Source organism: Phocoena sinus, chromosome 13 (assembly GCF_008692025.1).
Source record: "Phocoena sinus isolate mPhoSin1 chromosome 13, mPhoSin1.pri, whole genome shotgun sequence".
In the NCBI taxonomy this organism is placed as follows: domain Eukaryota; kingdom Metazoa; phylum Chordata; class Mammalia; order Artiodactyla; family Phocoenidae; genus Phocoena; species Phocoena sinus.
Genome location: NC_045775.1, coordinates 6,611,422 through 6,630,402, shown reverse-complemented (window position 1 = coordinate 6,630,402; position 18,981 = coordinate 6,611,422). Strand labels below are relative to the sequence as shown.

Genomic DNA, 18,981 nt, shown 5'->3' with positions numbered 1-18,981 from the left:
TAGGGCGATACAAAGCGGGACCCCGTCTTCAGGCTGGATTTCCCTGGCTTCAGCTAGAATCAACTGGGAGCTTTAAGAATGTGCTGATAAAGGACCACCACTCTAGACCAACTAACAACACTTCTGATGGTAGGTCATGGGCATCAGTACATTTTTAATGCTCCCCAGGTGATTCCAATATGCAGCCAGGGTAAAGAACCCCTGGTAGGCCAAGTTAAGGTGTTTGGATTTCATCCTAATTAATCACAGTAAAGAAGCCCTGAAGGATTTTCAGCAGGGAGGCTTTCAGCAGATCTGTTATTTTAGGAATCAGCTATAGGGAGAGGAGGGAGGGAAGCTGGGGCAGGAACCAGAGGGGAAAAGATGACTTGGACTCCGAACCACAGTGGAGATGAGATGAGGACAGGTTCAAGAGCAATTTAGAATCCTTAACCGAAACCGGCTACCTCAGGGAGAGGGGCTAGCAGAAAGGGCTTGCCATTTTTGCTGTGTATAACCTGCATGGTAAAGATATCACAAGTGTGCAGTTTTTGTAACTTAAAAATGTTTTAACATCTATCATAACACACTCTTATATGACATTTATAAAAGGTGACCCTTAGGCCTTTGGTTTGGGCCAAAGACAAAGTAGGGTATCTTATGGAAATAAATGTATTTGGTTTCAAGTAAAAATTCAGATTCAGGCACCGAAGTGTTTCACCAAAGCACAGGGAAGGACTAAGCAATGTCAGTGCAAATTAGTGACTGTGGCTGACGGATGGCTTTAGCTTGACAGTGAGGCTAACAGCTCTTTAGCTGCCCCTTCCCGTGCTTGTTCCCACCCCCTCTGCTGAGGGAGCAGCCAGACCCTGCACTGAAGTAGAGGCCAAAGCCGCCCCGGGCAGTCGACCTGCTCCCCCAGCACCCGGCACCTGACAATCCTGTGTCCAGTTACTTGCAAGTCTGAACTGCTCGTACTTGGAAGAAAATGGATTAATGATTAAGTTATACAGGAAACGATTCAACGAACATGACAAACCCTTGAACCTGAGTCATAAAAATTATATTTTGAATATCTCTGAATTGAATGTAGACATACAAAGAAAATATTATTGAATCTCAAAAGTCCCAATTTTACAGACATATAAATTAAGGAATTTGTCAAGAATAATGGGAGGGAAGAAATAGAAAAAGGGCTTAAAACTTTAAGTGGTAATATGTAATTATTAATTCAAATTCAGAAAATGGATATGAAAATTCAAACCATCACTCATTTCCTTCCTGAAAACGGACAATAATACATTCTGTTTCAGCTGCTATGAGCAGATCTTAAAGGTTTCAGTGGGAGCTGCATACAACCCCAGAAGCAGAATCAGTAACGGCAGTTTATTTAGCAGTGCTAGAATAATGGACAAATGAGTGGGTAATTTAGCAGTATTCAAATAGGTACTGGAATAAAGGCCATTTGGCATCAAAAGTAAATAGGCTACCCCAGAGAAATTAATGTATTTTATTTTAAGTAACAGAAGTAGAGTCAAGCATTATAAAAAAGTTTAACATCTACAGAGACATAAGGTTATTAGTGAACTGGCGTGAGGGCCTCATATAGTCTCTGGGCCGCCAGTTCCACCATTTCTCGGAGGGACTCGTCATCTTCACTTCCTTCTTCACATTCGACAGTCTGAAAGCGAGAGCACAGACATGCCTTTCAACGGAAGTGTCTAGAATTATTATGTGGAAGATAAACTAATGCTCTTTAAGAACAATCGTTTCCCATAGGGGTGGGGGGTCTTGGTTATTAAGAGCCAGAATCACTGCACACCTGTGGGTCTGCACCTGGATGCAGAGACATTCCCGAGAGCACGATGACTTTGTTAGAGATTAACTTTGGAAAAAAAAAGAATAAAGGGAAAGTCAAGTGAACTATGTTTACTTCAAAGCCCATGATTGGATCTAGTAGATAATATTCCAAGGAATCTAGTCTGTGCGACACAAATTACTTAGCAAGCAATGGATGTGGTCATCTAATCAACATTTGGTTTAGATTCACTAATCATCTTCCAGTTACTCCTCAACTACAAAACACTATGCTGTTTAAAACAATTTTTATCACACAGTAAATATCCCTCATGTAAAAATTTAGGAAAGAAAAAAAATACCCTTAATTCTATGACCTAATGATAAATCACTGTTAACATTTCGGTGCATAACCTTCTAGACTTCTGGCTATACACGTGTATTTCTTCAAAACAAAAATGGGATAATTCAGCACATTGACTGTTTTGTAACTCCCCCAGTCAATAATGTAGGTGGACAACCCTGCACGTGAACAAACCGTTTCTAGTGGCTGTGTAGACAGCATATAAGGGTACATGTATAAGGGTATACATGTGTATAAGGGCACACCGTACACATTATTCATTCAGTTATTTTATTAGATCCTACTCTTGGAAATTTAGGTCTCTTGCAGTTTTGCTAATCAATACTAAAACAGACATCCTTGTATATATATATCTTTGCTCACTTGCCTAATTATTTTCTTTGTTAAATCCTGCAAGTGGAATTGTGGATAAAGGTATTTACTTTTTTAAGGCTTTTGATGCAGATCAAAACCGCCCTGCAGAAAGAACACACCACCTAACGTACAACCTTCTCCCGGTCCTATGTGGCACTGGAAAATAACTGTTTCCCTCTTCTTTCACCATCACTGGGTCATATCACTGTTTTTAATCTGTGCCAGTATAAGCTCAAAACAGTGATATTTCATACTTTCAATCTGTATTTCCTTTAAGTATTAGTGGATCTGATCTGAACATTTGTTTCATGTGTTTACTGGCTCTCTCTGTCTTCTCTAGTGAATTACTTGTTTATGTTCTTAGCTTATTTTTCTATCGAGGTAAAATAAACCTAGTGTTTTCTCAGAATATATAGAAGAAACCCCAGACGTGTTACTTGTTGAGATGAACTGTGGTAAACTTCAAAAACAACCGCACGAGGAAGGTGACGCAATTCACTATGCTTGTGAAGTAATTGTGAAACGTCGCTGGTGCGGCCAGCGTGGGCCTCACGCTCTCAAGTTCTATTGTTTGGAAAAGCCACTTGGATCTTGCTGCAAACAGAAGAGCAGCTTCTCTGAAAGTCTGGAATCAACTGGATGCCAAAGTAGAGAAATGCTGAGGTGGATTAAGGCTTTCCATTATGAAAATGTGAAACAGTGGAGTAATAAAGACAAGGGAAATGTGTACTATGTAGCAAATGGAAAAACGCTTATGACGGAGAAATAAAAGATGTAAAACCTGACGTATGATAGCGTAAACACAATATTAAAAAAAAGTAGGAAAAAAGCTGGAAGAAAATGCCAAAATGCAAAAGTAAACTGCAAAATAGATTATTTTTGCTTTCACTTTATCTCCCAAGTGTCTTAAAATGTAGGAATGAACAGCTACATACCCGTGTCTCCAAGTTTATGTTAGCAGTTTTTCCGTCCACTGTGACGCTAAGGATAGAACCATCTTTTACACTAACACAGTCTTCTCCAAATATGTCCCTTAAGATAAACAAAGATGCAGTATTAGTGGAAAATGCTTTACAGATATATAAAGTACAATTTTATATATTTGGGGAGAAATAATATTGAAGATAGGCCCTAGTTCTGAAGTAGAATACTGACTGTATCTACCCCTGAGATGTACTTCTTAATTATTTATTTTCACATACTTTGTTCATTTTATAATACAGGTGAAATACACAGCTATCATTCATTAAGAATGCTCCATTCAGCAGGCATTGCACTAGGCACTTTATATACATTATCTTAACCTATATTAATTTTGGTAAGGAGCCCTTTTCATCCAGACCTGGGACTGCTATAGCCACAGGGTTGGAAACCAACCAACACAGAACCCGCTGCCTTTTTTTTTTTTTTTTTTTTTTTTTGTGGTATGTGGGCCTCTCACTGCCGTGGCCTCTCCCGCTTGCGGAGCACAGGCTCCGGACGCGCAGGCCCAGTGGCCATGGCTCACGGGCCCAGCCGCTCCGCGGCACGTGGGATCCTCCCAGACCAGGGCACGAACCCGTGTCCCCTGCATCGGCAGGCGGACTCCCAACCACTGCGCCACCAGGGAAGCCCGAACCCGCTGCCTTTTTACCAGCAATGGAAATCAGCGCTCCTGCACCGGTGCCTGCTTTTTAGTTTGTATGACAGGGATGCTTTTTAGAATCAAAATGACAACACCAAGAACACTTCTGAAGATGTGTGACGGCTTCTGTAGGCAAAGTCACCATTTAAAGCCTAGCATTCATTTTTTAAAAGCAACTAAATGGCTGCTTTAAAAGATTATCAGTGTGGAATTTTGAGGAAAGGAAAGAACAGAAGTGTTAACATAAAAATCTCCAAACATGCAGAGCACCTCAAAACGTCCAGTTAAGTAACTTTCAATTTCAAAACAGAAGCATTGGGACTTCCCTGGTGGTGCAGTGATTAAGAATCTGCCTGCCAAAAAAAAAAAAAAGAATCCTTCTGCCAATGCATGGGACATGGGTTCAAACCCTGGTCTGGGAAGATCCCATAGGCCGTGGAGCAACTAAGCCTGTGCACCAAAATTATTGAGCCTGTGCTCTAGAGCCCACGAGCCACAACTACTGAGCCTGTGCTCTAGAGCCCGTGCTCCACAACAAGAGAAGCCACCGCAAAGAGAAGCCTGCATGCTGCAACGAAGACCGAATGCAGCCAAAAATAAATAAAAAATAAAAAATTTAAAAATGGAAGCATTTATTCAACAAGTATTTGAGAGATCTGCTATATGTTCAAGGCACTGTGCTAGATGCTGAAATTATAAAACTAAATTCAATCTTTTTATTTTTCCTTTTTGGGGTACAATACATAAGCTTAAGTTGTAGTTGTCCACTAAGAAACAGTTTTTTAAAAAAATAAATTTATTTATCATTTGTTTTTGGCTGCGTTGGGTCTTCGTTGCTGCACACAGGCTTTCTCTAGTTGCGGCGAGCAGGGGCTACTCTTCATTGCGGTGCGCGGGCTTCTCATTGCGGTGGCTTCTCTTGTTGAAGAGCACGGGCTCTAGGTGCCTGGGCGTCAGTAGTTGTGGCACATGGGCTTAGTTGCTCCTCGGCAAGGGGAATCTTCCCGGACCAGGGCTCGAACCCATGTCCCCTGCATTGGCAGGCGTATTCTTAACCACTGTGCCACCAGGGAAGTCCCAAGAAACAGTTTTATATGATTATTTTATTTTGAAAAAAACATTCTGAAATCAGGCTTAACAAGTACTGGAGGAAAGGGGAAAGACCTAATATTTGGCATGTAAGAAAAGTGAGTTTAAAGGTAATTCATAGTTTACAGATTTACTGGGAAGAGTTTAAAAAAACATTCTTAACGTGGAATTCACATTTAAAGGGAAGTAAGTACGTATAATAATTCTTAAAGGTACAGTAACACTAGGTTAAGATTTTAGCACACGTCCTTGGTAACAGTGCTTTATTCAGCGACTCTAGCCACGGAAAAGCATCCTGAGCTCTATATTAGTGAAACGTATTTCACAGGGAAGTGGCTGACCAAGCAGGTCACAGGCTCTCAGAACTGGCTAGAGTGTGGAGCTAGAAGCAAGTGGTTCAAGCTGCTTCACTGATAGAAACAGAGGCACCCAGACCAGTTAAGTGACCTTGTCTGACCCCACCCCCGGCACCCTGCTGAGCGGTAACATATGCAACACTTACTGGAGCATGATCTCCAACCTCTTGCTATAAACGTGCATTTCTAATTTTTTAGAAACCTTCTGTACTGCACCTGGGGAAAAAAAGCAACAGAGGGTTCAATTTCCAAATTCCTGTTTAGAATAATTTCCGAATCAATAATTAGAATATAGCTGCTGAGAAACCAAAGTGCTTAACTGTCCAATCCTTCAAGTGACAAGTGTATACAGAGCATCTACCTGCTGAGGCAAACTGATATTTTCATCACTTTATTTCGTGTTCTTGTTAAGAAACCACAAGTGCATTTAAGATGATTTAAAAATTTATTTCCAATGCTTCTCCGTCTTTTCCATATTTATGAGCAGAAGTGAGTGAAATTAGAACTCCAAGAGGTCTAGGAGCACTTCCATCCTCAGAGGCCTCTGAAGTTTTTGTTTCATCTAAAATATTAAGTAAATTTAGCAATTCTACTACATATAATGCACTTACAGTACTTTTAATAAAATATTTTAAATCACTTGCCAGTTAGATTACTTAGCTTTTCCCCTAAAACAAAGTAATCTGACAGTTCAGGAAGATGAGCCATACTTGATCTGAAGTTTCAGTATTGCCCGGGGAATATCACTAAGCACCTCCCAGTTCATCACCAGCAACAAAACAGTGAATTAACTGGTAGTTTCTCAAAAAGTTAAACAGCGAGTTAACATACGACCCAATAATTTTACTCCATAGACCCAAGAGAAATGAAAACATGTCTGTACAGAAACTTGTACATGAAGGTTTACAGCAAGATTATTCACAATAGACAAACAGTAGAAACAATCCAAATGTTCATCATCAAATGAATGGATAAACCAAATGTGCTATATCTACACAATGGAAGATTATTTGGCCATAAAAAGGAATGAAGTACTGATTCATGCTATGACATGGATTAACTTTTTTTTTTTAAAGTCTTCATGCTTGTTGTTTATGTAGTTGAATTCAGCCACACAATTCTATATTTTTACAATCCCCCGGGCATGAAAAGCTCACCGGCTGTTCATTAGTAAATTCAAACGTCATAGTTTCAGGTTTTAACCTTAGAGTGTCAATAAAAACACAACACATGGCCAGGAGAGGTTGTTTATGAAAGACACGGATGAACCTTGAAAACATTATGCTAAGTCAAAGAAACCAGACGCAAAAGACTACCTTTTGTAGGATTCCATTTATATGAAATGTCCAGAATAGGTAAATCCAGAGAGACAGAAGTAGATTAGTGGTTGCCTTGAGCTGGGGAGAGTGGGGAGTGTGGGGAATTATAGCTAAAAGATACACAATGTTACTTTTTGGAGTAATGTGTATGTTCTCAAGTTGACTGTGATGAATCTACTCTATGTGGAAAAGAGCCAAGGTGCATTTCTCCTAAATTGTTCTATAGTTCAGACCATAGTCACTCTAATTTTAAATTCATCGGTTTTAACTGAATATACAAGTAACTAAATGCCAGCCAAGAAAACTATATAATAAAACTTTTATACTTTAATTATAATCAATTCTGTTAAGTATTAAGCAATTAGCTGACATGTAAAAACAATCTCATAAAACACATTATTAAAAAGCAAACATCTAAGCTATGAAATTGTCTATTAAAAGAAATTTTCCAGGGCTTCCCTGGTGGCGCAGTGGTTGAGAGTCCGCCTGCTGATGCAGGGGACATGGATTTGTGCCCCGGTCCGGGAGGATCCCACATGCCGCGGAGCGGCTGGGCCCGTGAGCCATGGCCGCTGAGCCTGTGCGTCCGGAGCCTGCGCTCCGCAACGGGAGAGGCCACAACAGTGAGAGGCCCGTGTACCGCAAAAAAAAAAAACAACAAAAAAAAAGAAATTTCCCAAAGTGTGTGTATATATTTATTACTAATGTTTATGACAAACTCCTCAGATACATGAGATTATACTAAATGTGAAGTCATACACTCATACACATACATCTATCTGCCCTTAGATCTATGTGTCAAAACAGGGCACAGACATGCTGAAAACAGGTACAGTGTGAAACAGAAGAATGTAAAGGAATATAAGGACATAAAAGAATACATTTTGAAAATGTATAAGATTTCTCATGTGTCCTCAGTGAGAACAGGGGGACTATATATAAATGGAAGTTGGAGCTAAACACACACACAGATACAGATATAATTGTATTTCCAGAATCTCGACCAAAGTGTCAGCAGGCTAAGAAATAAAAAGGGAGCAAATGCTATCAAAGAAGAATCAGAGTGTTTCACAGAAGTGAGTATTATTTCTAGAATAGAGCTGGCCAACTTTTTCGGTACATGGCCAGATCGTATCTTAAGCTTTGTGGACCACATGGTCTCTGCTGCAACTACTCAACCCTGTGGTGGTAGCTCAGACAGCAGCATTAGATGGCATATAAACAAATGGGCCTGGCTGTTTCTTTCTTTCTTTTCTTTTTTTTAAACATTTTGGCCATGACATGTGGCATGTGGGATCTTAGTTTCTTGACCAGGGATCGAACCTGTGACCCCTGCGGGTGGAAGCACGGAGTCTTAACCACTGGACTGCCAGGGAAGTCCCATAGCTGTGTTTCAATAAAACTTTATTTACAAAAATCAGGTGGAGGACTGGATTTGGCTCAGGGGCCATAGCTGCTGACTCTGCTCTAACATGTTAAAATACCAAATTTGGATAGGATACAGCCAATTAGTTTAAATGATAAATATACAGAATGAACGCCCTCAACTTTGAAGACAGGGTATGTGCTAGTCCTTGTGATACTTTTTCATCTTCTGAAGGAGCAAGTACTACTAATTAAACCCCTGTTTAATAACTTAGCCCCACGGGGGACAACTTTCCATACTGATATATCATATACACACCTCGGGTCACTGTCTTATCTCTTTAAAACTCATCTTGTCTGTTTCCTTTCTCACGCTCCATATTTAATCTTTCAGGAAATACTGCTGGCTTTACTTTCTCCAAAATCCAACCACTTTCTGCTACCTCCCCCACTTCCACCCTGGCCTGAGCCTCTATCTCCCACCTGCATGACCACAAAAGCTCCTCACTGGAACCTGTCAGCTTTCATACTTGCCCTCCTAACAATCTCCTCTCAATAAACACCAGAGTAATTAAAAAGCCCTACAATGTAACCCATTTCACCCCGACTACAAGTCCAGAGCCTTAAAATGGCCGACAAAGCCCTACACACCTGTGCCCACTCCAAACCCGATCAAGCTGCCCAGCCCTCATTAGAGCATCAGCTCCTACAGGGCCAGCATCTGTTTGCTTTGTTCATGAATGTACCCTAAGCACCTAGAATAATACCCACTAAATAGCAGGTGCTCAGTAAGCATCTGTCAAATGACTGTTAAAAGAAAAAAGGGGGGCTTCCATGGTGGCACAGTGGTTGAGAGTCCGCCTGCCGATGCAGGAGACACAGGTTCGTGCCCCGGTCCGGGAAGGTCCCACATGCCACGGAGCAGCTGGGCCCATGAGCCATGGCCGCTGAGCCTGCGCATCCGGAGCCTGTGCTCCGCAACGGGAGAGGCCACGACAGTGAGATGCCCGTGTACAGAAAAAAAAAAAAAAAGAAAATAAGGAAGCACCTCATTACCCAGAAGAGTATAAAATCCCACTCTCGATACACCACAAAGTGGGGAGAAACCAGGCAACATGAGGCAGCCAGTTAGCTTTTACAATCACTCATGGAAAATGCCTCTTTTGACTTCTCAGCAATGAACCTCTTCCGAAATGCCCAGAGGCTTAACTTGGTGAACAAATGTTTTGTAATTAGTTTAAGGTGGGTCACTAATAGCAGGATGATTATCTTTAGTTCCACTAGTGAAGATCAGAGTAAAGGTGTATTTTCACTTTGGACCAGAGTGCTAAGACAAATACCCAAGATAAAGTCAAACCAAGCAACGATAGCTCATGTATTCCTTCCTGTACAACGGACATTAAATATTTGGTGATTATCTGTTAAACCACAGCACCTTTTCGGTTTTTCAGCACAATCATTAGGTGGGGTCTTCGCTGGAACAGCAGATGACATCCTGACAACATAGCTGACAATCTCACACCAACACGCGCTGGGTCCCCTCTTCTGCCACCCAGTGCGGAAATGGGCTTAGAGGAGCTCAGGTACTTAACATCCCCGAAGACCACACAACATCCTAACTGGCCTTGGAAAAGTGTCATTTTTGCATAGAAATTTCATTTTACAGTAAAGTATAAATATCTGACTTCATTTTACAAAAGAGTTATCAGAATTTAATGAACAGAAAGCAACCTTGGAGGTTAAAACACAAATCAGTTCAGAAGCGTTCGATTCCAAGTGACCAAGGCCATGCTACGAAGTGAAGTGGCCGTGCTCCTGGAGAGCTGGGTGTCAGCGTGGGGAGGTCGGCCGGCTCATGGGCTCCAGCCTTGATCTCTCACTCCTGGTCTCTGCACTTAATCCTGTCCCCCACTTCGCTGCTCCTAACTTTGCACCATGAATTAGTTATGACCTTGGTAAAAGGTCCTCTTTCCCATCTAGCCCCCCCATTTTTATATTTTTACCAACTAAGATATGAAAAATGTAAAATAATAACAGAAAACCGACAACTGCCTTTAAAACTGTTCTGGCATGAATGTACTTGTACCCCCGGGCGAAGACTGTGAGACTGAACATCATGTGAGAATCCACGGTGTGACGTTCTTCTGTGGCTTGTATGAATGCACAGCTCCATCTCTTATGTTACAGGCACACAGGGGCATCCATTACCCACTAATTAATTCAACTAAAATTATCAAATAGTGTCCAAATTGTAATTTTACAATGACTATTATTCAAATTCAAAAACTTACCAGTAACTTAGATGAATAATTTAGATTTGTCTAGGCATTTATTAGTTTCATGTTATAGATGTGACCAATTACAAGCAGATGGATAATGAAGTGGTTACCCAAGCTTGCTTTCTCCTGAAATCAAAGAACTATTTGCTTACTTATAAAAAAAATTTTAAGAAACAAAAATATTCTACCAGAGATCTGTTGCCATGTGAGGCTTCCCGGAATACTTCAAGGGTGGCTTCTTCCCACAGGAACACAAAGGGCTACCATGTATGTGCACCGTAATGTGTTACACTGAATTATGTATAAACAAAACCAAACTATAAAGAAATGACACAAAAATATTTTCATTGGTGTTGTCTTTGATTGAAAATTGCTTCTTAGAAAAGGAAAGAAAGTTACTGCAAAATTGTCCCATGTGGAAATTGCATTCTAGTCAACAAGTTTTATTCAACACAAATATAGCAGCATATTTTCCTATTAGACATTCTGGCTCAATTCAGCAATATTTTGGAATTTCCAATTAAATTGTTTTTAAGAGGACTGTTACTAAGAGATTCTTATCTTTGTGTTAACTGCAGCCACGTTTTTACAGCATGAACGAAGACTCAGGACAAAGGGTAAAATATTAGTAATACACATTGTTATGCATGTATCATATCTTAAAAGTTACAGGGATGAAAAAAATCAGGATATTTTAAGTTCTTTAGGACTCTTGTTTTCTGCTTTTTATTTCAAAGAACCATGGGAGAAATGAAAGAAGTGATAAAAATGAAGTAATTCTGTACCTTTCCTTATTTTCGGGTTTGACTGGACTTCTAATATCACGGTTGTTACTGTATCTGCATACATATCATTGGAAGGGTTTGCCAGCCACTGAAAAGCAAGAGGCAGAATTAGGGAGGTACAACCCAGCCAACCCCCAAAACTGCAATCACTACCACCCATCCACGGACTATACGTGTGGGATTATTGCTTCTAGCATTTCACTGAAATCAACTGTTTTCTCAAATTGATTAGCATTACTAATTAATTTCAGTAAACCCATTGTTTACTGAAATTAATTAGTAATGCTGGAATTCTCTAATTTTTTTTTTTTAAACAACACTAAAATGTACGGAGCATGTCCTTTGTGGCAAGTGTCTTATATGCATTATCTCATTTAACTCTCACATCTTCATCATAAAGGAGTAAACTGACTCAAAAGTAACTAGTGCAAGATAACATAAGCAGTAATTAATTGCTGGTTCTGTGACTCAAACTCAAATTCCTAGTCACTATATTTTAGTAGCATAGACAGTAATATTTTTAAAGTTTTACTTTTGTTTCTCACATAAAGCCTAAGATCCCCTGACACTGTGCCATGTGCCCGCTGCTCTAAGAAAGTTTTCCATGTCCACCAGGTTAGGGTGAGACCAGATGAATTCTTCAGGAATGAGTAACCCCCTTCTTTTAATTCTCTCTCCAAAGAGTACTTTTATGAGCAACACGAGTCACTTGAAAAACTTCCTCTAAGATCTTCTTTGATCTGTTAATTCTAGGGAATAAAAAATGCATTCTCTAATACTATTTGGTAGCAAGAACCAAACTAATGTCTCTAACAACTTTTCCCCTTTCTCAGATAACACTTTATATATTATTGTATGTAACTTCATGTTATAGATAACTATTCCTCTTGATAATTTCTCCAGTTACCTTTAGCCTTATAAATCAAATTCAGACTTAAATCAGTGAACTGCAGTGGAACCAGAGCTGACAGATCTTTTTCTGTTTTAAAAAATAATATGTATGACAGAACAGTTGACCACATAGCTGGGAAATTTACATTCAACCTTGAGGCAGAGCAACAAAGTATCTCCCTGTATCATTCGGTTCCAGGATTCACTTTGAAAGTCCTTCTTTAAACTGAACGGATGCTAATCTATTAAAGTCAATCATCAAAGTCATCTGGTGTCTGGGTTCTAAATTCTACCAGTATGGATTTAAAATTCTAACAGTGGCAACCACATTTACCTAAATTAATGATTTCTAGCCTTTGTGGATTTGGGTCATTTTAATGTTGCTTATTTGAATCTTCAGAATTCCACTCTCTTAAGAAGTGTTGCATGACAAGTTTGTTTGCTTTAAAGTAACAGAATTATATTTTTATCTTGATAATTTTAAGACCTTTTGATATAACTGAAGACACCTGTGGTACCACAAAATCTGTTAAGACTCACTCAGATGAGAGACCTCTGCTCATTTCACATACTAAATATTGTCTTAATTTATTATTAGTTTCTATGCTACTGTAACTATATAGAAAATGCTTAGTTATATTATATTTAATGTTGATCTTAGAAAGAAAAATATACACATATATATTTTCCAACAATTTTTTTCCTGACTGGGAAGAACCCAATTTTCTCTACATTTACATGTGAACTCAAAACTTTTTTCCCCTCCTTGTTTAGGTAAATGATCTTACTTCTAATACCACCATTCCTGGTTCCTGTATTACAGTAATATTTTTGAACACTTTCAAAGCGGGTTTTTCTTGAATTTCTAATTCTTCTACATCACCTGAAAAAAAGAAGTTGTAAGATGTATATAAGTTTTTTTTGGGGTGGCAATATAAGGGTGGGGAGTGGGAGGTACAAACTACTGGGTGTAAGACAGGCTCAAGGACGTACTGTACAACACAGGGAATACAGCCAATATTTTGTGATAACTGTAAATGGAAAGTAACGTTTCAAAATTGTATATAAATAAAATTTTTTTGAGAAAGCCAGCATAAAAATTTTTTAAAAATAATCTTCTAGAGTATGATTATTCATTTGTTTATAGAGACAGCTGAAATATGGTGATACACAATGAAAAAATTTAATAACTTGTGTATAGGCAGATTTTAAGTAGCAAAGTTTTTTTTTTTTTTGCGGTACGCGGGCCTCTTTCTGTTGTGGACTCTCCCGTTGCGGAGCACAGGCTACAGACGCGCAGGCTCTGCGGCATGTGGGATCTTCCCGGACCGGGGCACGAACCCATGTCCCCTGCATCGGCAGGTGTACTCTCAACCACTGCGCCACCAGGGAAGCCCAAGTAGCGAAGTTTTAAATTAATTGCTTATAGCAACTAAAAGATCTCAACATGTATTATAAATATTCATATAACTAGATAGGATTTACCTTGGACATTAAACAACTTATCAGTTGCAAACTTTGGTGACTGTCAAACACCTGTGTTTGTACAAGGGATTTAGTGACTAGCATCTTAAAATTTAACACGAACCTCATCAACTACGTCACTTCTACCATCTGTCTTCATAAATTTAAAGGTTCTACAAGGAAATTCCGTTGTCTAAGACAAGGCTTTTCTGGTCTTCCCAGTAGTAACTTCTTAGTTAAGGATTAATTCAGATGTATTTTATTAACTTCCTGTGTTATAACCTATAATTCTAACATGAGGTTCTGAAGTAAAAAAAGATATATTCTACTGTTTTATTTTATGGCAGTACTTCACTGTATGAATTACAAACAGCATATTCACAGAAAGCATAACTTTGTGATCTGAAGTGTTCTTGCTTATCAGGGAGAGCCCACACCTTTTAACTTAACTCTTCACCTCTCACGATGTTAATACACAAAAATCTCTAATTCAAAATGGTCTAATATAAAAACAGAATAGGTTTACTTTTTACTGGCCTTGGCCAGTGGTCATGCACTCTTATATAACGTGCTGTAAGGGTTTGTACTGATGGAACCAGAAAAATTATTTTCACTGAACAAAGAAAAGAAATTATGATAAATTCTAGGTATAGTAGTTAAAGTAGATTTTAAACACAAGAAGCAAAGACTACTGACAATTTTAGAATTTTAAGTGGATCATAATAAGAGGTATTATGAGATTTAAAAATTGTTTATCAGTGTATAATCAAAATTTTCACCTGAAGGTGGTAATAACATGACCAAGTAAAGTACAAAGAAAATTTGTGCAATTCTGACACAAATACCAAAATTAACATCCTTTCCTAGATATATAATTATCTTACTCAAAACTAGAAAACAGTCAAGTGAATGTCAATAAATATACACACCTGTCAATTTCTGTAGCTGGTAATAAAGCAAATTAAAAGGACCAGTATATGGAATGGCTTGGGTCTGCTTTACAGTGCTCATGGCCAAGTCAGTATAATCTGGACAGGAAATTAGAATAAATATACTTTAGGAAACAACACTAGTCTCACAAAATACAATTTGCAAACACATACCAGGAGTAAAGAAAAGAGAAGTAAAAGCAAAGTATGTGAGAACATGCTTGTCAAGCTAACAAAGTGCTCCACAATTGGTTCCCATCCTACACTCCTCCCCCCCCACCCCCGGCCAATAGTTAGCTTGTGCTTCAGCCATAAGAGGTCACTCTCATTCTCCAAGACACATCTGGTCCCTAACATCTCCAAGCCAGTAAGCCAGCTGTCCTCTGCCATCTCTTCTGGTTAGCTAACCTTCACCACCTTGCATGAGAGCTACCTGGTATGCAATGCTTTTCCCAACCCTTCTAGGCCCATTCTCTCCTTACATGTTATCTTGCACTTCTGTATGTCCCGGGTCAATACTGTGATTAGCTCTTCACAGGATGGTTTCTCTCAACAGACAGTTTTTCAAGGGCTGGGACTGTGCTTCTTAGTACCTCTCTAGTCCTCCCGCACTTAGCACAATGCCTGGCATACAGTAAGACCTCGACAACTGTTAATGGAACAAGTTATATTCTACTGTGTGATAGTCTGAAAGCTGACAGTTGGCTTATCTCACAGTTGGACACCTAAACACTGCTGCTATTTCTTATTCCTTGATAAAGCACTTTTAATTTATTAGTGCCATATTAAAAAAATTGAGCACAGTTATTTACTTAAAGATAACATCGTAGTTACTGCAAAAGTAATGACAGCTTAGCATTTACACGTGCATAAAACACAGGCTCAGCAAGCAACTTAACACTACAGGTCATAAAAACCAAAAAGCCTGTGTGGGGAGTCCACAATTACTTCAGGAAATAAAAGTAGCAGTATTCCATGGAGAAAGGTAGAAGACAGGCTTCAGAAGGCAGTAGTCAATCTGTCTCACAGGGGAACTTATGTTTCCAATTAAGAAAAAAGTTATTTAAGTACTGTCATAGTTCAAGGAAGATTTCTTTTTCAAATGAAGCTATAACTAGATTATTAAGTTTCAACTATTTATACTTTGTTATTTGGCTGTTACTTAAGATTTGACCACGGGGTAAGAGAAGTTTTTGAAGATTTTCTTTAAATGCTAAAATCAAATTACATTTGACATTTAATAGTATACTTACTAGAGAGGTCACAAGGAGAAAGTATGTGATAATTAAAGTTTCTTTTAACAAGTATTCCTGAGACCCGCTGGCCCTGTTCTGGTTTTTTGTCTGCTAAAAAGCCCATGACCTATTAAAAAGAAAAAAAAACCAAGACAATTTGAAGAGAACAGAATCTTGTAAAATGAAATTAATTATTCAGGGACTCAATCATAATGATGACCATTTGAACCATGAAAACAACCCATGAATCTAAACATGAAAAATATAAAATATTATATACCTCTACGACCAGGGCAGTAACAAGGTTACCAAGAGACCAGAGGCAAGACTCACGGGGGCAGACCTGGCAAGAATGGTTAGGTTCCGTCAGTTCCAATCAGTTCAGCAACCAAGTAAACCTACTGGGTGCTGGGGCTTAAAAAAGCTTTCAACAGGGCTTCCCTGGTGGCGCAGTGGTTGAGGGTCCGCCTGCCGATGCAGGGGACACAGGTTCGTGCCCCGGTCTGGGAGGATCCCACATGCCGCGGAGCGGCTGGGCCCGTGAGCCATGGCCGCTGGGCCTGCGCGTCCGGAGCCTGTGCTCCACAACGGGAGAGGCCACAGCAGTGAGAGGCCTGCGTACTGCAAAAACAAAACAAAACAAAACAAAAAAAACTCTCAACAGAGACAGCATGGTGGGAAGGACAGCAACTGAGGGCCAGACGTGCGTGGCTCCCTCAGGCTGGCTCTCAACCCTGTACCTGGAGGAGCCCCAAAATACAAAGATGCAAGGCCATGCCAGATCCAAAAAGCAGCAGCACCTCTGAATAGAAAGGTCTGTAAAGACAGGTATGGATGAGCTCATACAACTGAGGGGGAACATTTTTTAAGAGAAGAGAGTACTGACTGACTGTTCAGAAACTAACAATAACACCAAACAAACAAACAAGCAAACAAAACTCTTACAAACATGAAATCCAACATTCTTAAATATAACTTTTCTCAGCTACAAAGAAATGAACTCAAAGGGGACAAAGACTCTATATTTCATATTTGTTTACCTTTCATCAGTTAAGGGCAGATGGCAGTGAGACAGTGGTAACATTTGCTCTTGTAACTATAATGGGACCTAGCTCTGTTTCACATGGTTTGTCAGCGTTTTTTTCTCCTTAAATGCTGGTGACTTAAGGAGGCTGATTTCAGTGCAGTGACATCCCGGATGCTGATGAGGTGTCTGCCGGGAGAACCAAGTACCCTGGAGAACAAGACTGAGTGGTTCTTCTGGCCTCACCCTCTGCTGCCAGCCTCGGTCTCTTTCTTTATTCAGCTGCGTGCTAGTTCCCAACATGCTGATTTCTTACCACGCACACAACTGCTTGGCCTGACAATTCTCAACGGTAAACTGCACGGGTTTTTTGATAGTTTTTGTGGATCTGATTTCTTTACCTCCTTCTTAGCTCCTGTTTTACATGCCTGAGGATGGCTGCCTTAATAAATCTGACTTTTCCCGAAGCAAGGTTATTACACTTGAGGAAAAAAAATAACTAAAGCTAATGATTTTAAATAAAATTATGGCTAAAAGAACAGAACAACACTCTAATACAAAACTACATTTGGGGAAACAGACACTGACAACAGTTTCTCTATGCCTGTATAAAGTTAAATATAAAAATGACACATATACCTAAAGTGTGTTTTCAGCTCTAGAGTCAAAAAAATATTTTTTACAGCAAAAGCAGTTCTAAGAGGGAAGTTCACAGCAATTCAAGCTCACTTCAAGAAACAAGAAAAATCTCAAATAAACAATCTAACCTTACACCTAAAGAAACTAGACACAGAAAACCCAAAGTTAGTAGAAGGAAAGAAATTGTAAAGATCAGAGCAAAAATAAATGAAGAAACAAAGAAAACAATAGCCAAGATCAATAAAACTAAAAGCTGGTTCTTTCATAAACAAAATTGATAAACCTTTAGCCAGACTCATCAAGAAAAATAGGGAGGGCTTCCCTGGTGGCACAGTGGTTGAGAATCTGCCTGCCAATGCAGGGGACACGGGTTCAAGCCCTGGTCTGGGAAGATCCCACATGCCACGGAGCAACTGGGCCCGTGAGCCACAACTACTGAGCTTGCGCGTCTGGAGCCTGTGCTCCGCAACAAGAGAGGCCGTGATAGTGAGAGGCCTGCACACCGCGATGAAGAGTGGCCCCCGCTCATGGGAACTGGAGAAAGCCCTCACACAGAAACGAAGACCCAATGCAGCCAAAAATAAATACATAAATATATAAATAATATATTTTTTTAAAAAAAAGAAAAATAGGGAGAGGACTCAAATCAATAAAATTAGAAATGAAAAAGGAGCGATTACAACTGACACTGCAGGAATATAAAAGATCGTAAGAGACTACTACAAGCAACTATAGGCCAATAAAATGGACAACCTGGAAGAAACAGATAAATTCTTGGAAAAGTACAACCTTCCAGGATTGAACCAGGAAGAATTAGAAAATATAAATAGACCAGTCACAGGTAATGAAATTGAAACTGTAACTTAAAATCTTCCAACAAAAAAAAGTGCAGGACCAGATGGCTTCACAGGCGAATTCTATCAAACATTTAGACAAGAGTTAACACCTATCCTTCTCAAACTCTTCCAAAAAATTGAGGAGGGAGGAACACTCCCAAACTTATTCTGAGAGGCCACTATCACCCTGATACCAAAACCAGACAAACATATCACAAAAAAAGAAAATTACAGGCCAATATCACTGATGAACATAGACACAAACATCCTCAATAAAATACTAGCAAACAGAATCCAACAACACACTAAAAGGATCATACACCATGATCAAGTGGGATTTATCCCAGGGATGCAAGGATTCTTCAATATACGCAAAACAATCACTGTGATACACCATATTAACAAATTGAAGGAGAAAAACCATATGATCATCTCAACAGATGCAGAAAAAGCTTTTGACAAAATTCAACACCTGTTTATGATAAAAACTCTCCAGAAAGTGGGCAAACAGGGAACCTACCTCAATATAATAAAAGCCATATACGACAAACCCACGCAAACATCGTTCTCAATGGTGAAAAACTGAAAACATTTCCTCTAGATCAGGAACAAGACAAGGATGTCCACTCTCGCCACTATTATTCAACATAGT

At 39.4% G+C, this 18,981-nt stretch overlaps 1 protein-coding gene across 4 annotated transcripts in view; it reads right to left on the bottom strand.

Annotated features, from left to right (window-relative positions):
• Positions 1 to 1,457: 1,457 nt before the first annotated feature.
• CPSF3 (cleavage and polyadenylation specific factor 3) overlaps positions 1,458 to 18,981 on the bottom strand; it is a 42,830-nt gene continuing 25,306 nt past the window's right edge. For 3 of the 4 annotated variants that reach the window (XM_032653163.1, XM_032653166.1, XM_032653164.1), the window contains 7 exons: positions 15,849 to 15,957; positions 14,596 to 14,694; positions 12,991 to 13,085; positions 11,312 to 11,399; positions 5,710 to 5,779; positions 3,430 to 3,526; positions 1,467 to 1,660 (listed from right to left, as the gene is read on the bottom strand). In XM_032653163.1, coding sequence (XP_032509054.1) covers positions 1,559 to 1,660; positions 3,430 to 3,526; positions 5,710 to 5,779; positions 11,312 to 11,399; positions 12,991 to 13,085; positions 14,596 to 14,694; positions 15,849 to 15,957 — 660 coding nt within the window. In that variant the 3' untranslated portion in view covers positions 1,467 to 1,558. Of the gene's footprint in view, positions 1,661 to 3,429; positions 3,527 to 5,709; positions 5,780 to 11,311; positions 11,400 to 12,990; positions 13,086 to 14,595; positions 14,695 to 15,848; positions 15,958 to 18,981 lie in introns of all 4 variants that reach the window. The other variant, XM_032653162.1, reaches the window with a different exon arrangement.